At 47.6% G+C, this 4,589-nt stretch overlaps 1 protein-coding gene across 1 annotated transcript; it reads left to right on the top strand.

Moving 5' to 3' along the window:
* The first annotated feature begins 322 nt into the window (after window positions 1-322).
* Ghsr (growth hormone secretagogue receptor) lies at window positions 323-3,543 on the top strand. Its single transcript, XM_038348430.1, has 2 exons — window positions 323-1,112; window positions 3,239-3,543. The coding sequence occupies exons 1-2, from the start codon at window positions 323-325 to the stop codon at window positions 3,541-3,543; spliced, it is 1,095 nt and encodes a 364-aa protein (XP_038204358.1).
* The last annotated feature ends 1,046 nt before the right edge of the window (window positions 3,544-4,589 follow it).

The raw sequence follows: 4,589 nt of genomic DNA, 5'->3' as shown, positions 1-4,589 counted from the left end.
AGACAAGGACTATGGGGAAGAGTGGGAAGGGGAAGGAAAGAGAGGTGGGGAAGGAGTGAAGGGAAGGAGGGAGGGAGGGAGAGAGCCAGGAAGGGAGGGAAAGTGGGAGAGGCGCGCAATGGGTCACTTTCTTCCTTTCACCTCTAATCCCTTCACCATCACCTCATTCCACCTTCTCCCTAGGCTTTTCATTCTCTCTTTCCTCTCCAAACATCTTTCCTGCCACCGGGAGCCTATTTCTACCTCGCACTCTCCCGCGCGCTAAGGGGACCTTTTCGGGAGGAGCAGATCTCCGTGCGGTTGCGACCCCAAGCCTAGCAACATGTGGAACGCGACGCCCAGCGAGGAGCCAGAGCCTAATGTCACTCTGGACTTGGACTGGGACGCTTCCCCAGGCAACGACTCGCTGACGGACGAGCTACTGCCGCTGTTCCCCGCGCCGTTGCTGGCGGGTGTCACCGCCACCTGCGTGGCGCTCTTTGTGGTGGGCATCTCGGGCAACCTGCTAACCATGCTGGTAGTGTCCCGCTTCCGCGAGCTGCGCACCACCACCAACCTCTACCTGTCCAGCATGGCCTTCTCAGACCTGCTCATCTTCCTGTGCATGCCGCTGGACCTCTTTCGTCTCTGGCAGTACCGGCCTTGGAACTTTGGCGACCTGCTCTGCAAACTCTTCCAGTTCGTCAGCGAGAGCTGCACCTATGCCACGGTCCTCACCATCACCGCGCTGAGTGTCGAGCGCTACTTCGCCATCTGCTTCCCGCTGCGGGCCAAGGTGGTGGTCACCAAGGGCCGCGTGAAGCTGGTCATCCTTGTCATCTGGGCCGTGGCCTTCTGCAGCGCGGGGCCCATCTTCGTGCTGGTGGGCGTGGAGCACGAGAACGGGACCGATCCTCGGGACACCAACGAGTGCCGCGCCACCGAGTTCGCAGTGCGCTCTGGGCTGCTGACGGTCATGGTGTGGGTGTCCAGTATCTTCTTCTTCCTCCCGGTCTTCTGCCTCACCGTGCTCTACAGTCTCATTGGGAGGAAGCTGTGGCGGAGGCGCGGAGACGCGGCGGTGGGCTCCTCTCTCAGGGACCAGAATCACAAGCAGACGGTGAAGATGCTTGGTGAGTCTTGCGCCAGGCAGCCTTTCTTCTTCCCCTGCCTTTCTTTCTCTAGGGCCCTCAATTTTTTGTGTCTAGCCGTCTTTGTGTTCCCCATGCCTCTGGAGTCTCTCTTTCTGCCTTCCCCCAGTTCTTGTTCTCAGTTACTGCTTTTCCCTTTCTTTCTTTGTCCCTTCCTGTATCTTCTCTTCTCCACGACAAAGCCTTTCATATTGGTAATTCCATAAAATGAATATCTCTTGGGAAACTTGCTTTAAGATGGAAATATCTCATCATGATTTTTTTGAGGTCCTTAATGGAGAGGTTCAGCTTCCTGACTCATATAGAATTTGTGGCCATCAAAGTAACATTACAAGCAGAAAGGCATAGGACTGAGAAATTACCCCGTGGTAAATTTAACCAAAAAGTTGGATCACTCAGTTGAAGACTGTTTATGAATGAATTTGGTTTGCTTTCAATATTGTTTTTTTGTCTGCCCTGTGTATTTTTCACAGGTAATCACAGCTACACTATTTATTCAGCCTATATAAGGCTTTGTAAGGTGGAATGTGGGAGTGGTCTGTGGCTATTTTCCTGATTACCTGTCTCCCCACTAGCATATTTCATGGAAGGGTAGAAAAGCTATCTTACCTGTGCTCAGGAACCTCTGGGGACAGGGTCACAGTTGGGTGCACTGACGGTTACTGCATAGAGTCCTCCTCCTTAGAGGCCTGTGACATGCATGTCCAGCAAAGTTATGAAGACCGTGCTCATATCCAAGAGGAGCAGACGAGCTCCCTTTCTCAAGACATTCCATGCCTATTGGCATTTAATATTTAATACTTCTTAGTTTTTGCAGGATGGTTTTCTATTTGCAACTTTATTACACTCAAATTTTGCATATCAAAATGTTAGAGAGTCCCCTGGGGATGTCAAAAGTTGTTTCCCAGACCAGGATGGCCCTGATAGGAGGGAGAAATTGTCAGTAAGCTCCCCCATCCCCATGTCCTCCATGGGACCATCAGTTCTCCAGTTCTCTCCCTGGAGAGAGGGGCACAGTGCTGCCGTGGCATGGCAGCACTTCTTACATGACTTAGTGAGAAGGAGGAATTGCTAATTGCCTCCAGTTTTGTAAGCTACAAATGCCGATGTTTCCCCATTGGCATCTCAATGCCCGTGTCCACTGTCCGCTTCCTTTACAATTTGAAGGGATCATTAAAGCAGAATAGGAACCAGAACATTACTTTTCTCTCATTTCTGCGTTTTAAAAACTCAATCTAAAAATTTAGAATTCTTGAAGAAAGTATCTTTCATATGTGCAATATGAAGCCTTGAATAAGTGGTAATTAATGTTGGCTGGTTTAACAACTCCTTATACTTTATTTATTTCTATTGTAGGTGACATAGAATGGTCTTTTCAGTTGTTACTAATCCCTATTGCATATCCAGTCCCCTGTAAAACTTACTTGAAACATCTGGGCACAGTAGTCCACAAAACCCTGTCCTAAAATCGGAGAAAAGAAAGAGGAAGACAGGAAAAGAAAACGAAGGTGTTTCCCCTTCCCTTCCCTAGATAATTTAAGTTAATGAGTCTATTTTAGTAGAGGAACCTGCATGCCCAAGAGGGTGCTGGGGCTATTGTTTAGTGTTAGAGTGCCTACTGGGCATGCTTAGCCCCAGCATGGAGCAGGAGGAGTGCCCTGGGAATTCTGACCCACTGCTGTGGTAGAGTACAAACACCTTGCCTCATTTGTATTTGCATTCTGTGTAACGCATTTAAACGGAGGATAATCATTAATCAGTTGTTTAATTGAGTCCTTATGGCAAGTCAACTACAAAGTCGAGCAGTTACCAAGTAGGAAGACTGGGAAGATGGGAGCAGATTGTTCAACTGTTGGTCTGGCCCACTCACTGCACGTAAACGCGGCAGGATCGACGAGATGGGGGCAGAGCTATATTTATGTGAAGAGCAGGATTTCGTGTTTCCCACATTAAGAGTAGTACAATGTTTGTCAGTGGACCTGTCACTCGTGGAATAAACAAAGCCAGACTTAAAAAACGTGCAGTGATTTGTGACGTACCTTGCACTGATGATACAGTGGTTTGTGACATGCCTCACACTGACAGCCTCTCCTGCTCTGTTCCTCCAGCTGCAGTGGTGTTCGCTTTCATCCTCTGCTGGCTTCCCTTCCACGTGGGAAGATACCTGTTTTCCAAGTCCTTCGAGCCCGGCTCCCTGGAGATTGCGCAGATTAGCCAGTACTGCAACCTCGTGTCTTTCGTTCTCTTCTACCTCAGTGCTGCCATCAACCCCATTCTGTACAACATCATGTCCAAGAAGTACCGCGTGGCCGTTTTCAAACTTCTAGGGTTCGAATCATTCTCCCAGAGAAAGCTCTCCACTCTGAAGGATGAAAGCTCTCGGGCCTGGACCAAGTCGAGCATCAACACATGACAGCACATGGCAGCACCCAGTCATCTCTCACTGCTCCACACCAGAAGCCATAAGCCAAGCAGAACTTGGGAGGAAGCAGAAAGGCAGGTTAGGATTAGAGACAAAGGGATCTGGAGACAACTGGGGGCGGGGGTACAGCCGGATGGGTGGGGTCTGTGCAGTTTGGTGAGACTGTGCACACATCAGAGCGCTCTTGCGCCATCCCTGCATGTCCCCTTGGTTTTGCATTCGGAGCTACTGACAGCTTTGCCACTCGGAGGAAGGAGGAGACAGAGGCTGAGCAACGGCTTTCCTTCTTGATGAGCAAACACTAAACCCCATTTGCTTTTCTCATCGTAATAAAAATGAAATAACATTACAGACAACTTAAGACATGACTTCTCAAAGCTAGCAATCTCCATAACACCCCACAGCATTCACCCAAATGCACCGTAATGTACAGCACATATGTAATCAATATGAAATTACTGATAAGTCCCCTTTCCTCTCCCCACAGTAATTCTGAAACCTAGTATGTTCCTTACACAGGCAGCCAACTTGAAGTTGGACAGTTAGTTTCGTTAGTAATAGTTGACACATTTAACTTGATCATGAAAAAAATAGATTCAACAGCTTAAATTTCATGAGTACACAAAACTTAAGTAACATAGTTTATTAATTTTTAAAATTCAAAGTTACCTAAAATAAGCGATTCACTTCTTCTAAGTTGTAGCAGGTACATTTCAAGTGTTCAACAAACAAATGTGATTGGTGGTTATCATAGCAAGCAGACACTCCAGAGTGCATGAGAAATAATTATTAATCTCACACAAAATGTTTAAAAATAAGCACCTGTTCCTTCCAAATGATTTTTAGTAGTGTAATAGCATTGCAGGGTTTTAGAGCAACAGATGCCAAGGTCACACCTAATGCTCCCTCTTCACGGTGGATGAGAGCAAACTGCATCTGAAAATAACCCAGTTTAGTTGCATGCACCAATTCAGGCAGTGAAACATTGTAAACGACACAGACTGCCTTCAGTGACTTAACATATTAGCTAATCATGA

This window comes from Arvicola amphibius, chromosome 11 (assembly GCF_903992535.2).
Source record: "Arvicola amphibius chromosome 11, mArvAmp1.2, whole genome shotgun sequence".
NCBI lineage: Eukaryota > Metazoa > Chordata > Mammalia > Rodentia > Cricetidae > Arvicola > Arvicola amphibius.
Note: the sequence above shows the minus strand (reverse complement) of the source record. Positions and strands in the feature narration are given on the sequence as shown.

Bases quoted from the DNA above. Each gene is read 5' to 3' on its own strand.
- Ghsr (XM_038348430.1), top strand. From the start codon at position 323: ATGTGGAACGCGACGCCCAGCGAGGAGCCAGAGCCTAATGTCACTCTG. The intron at 1,113-3,238 runs GTGAGTCTTGCG...CTGTTCCTCCAG, and splicing joins GCAGACGGTGAAGATGCTTG to CTGCAGTGGTGTTCGCTTTC.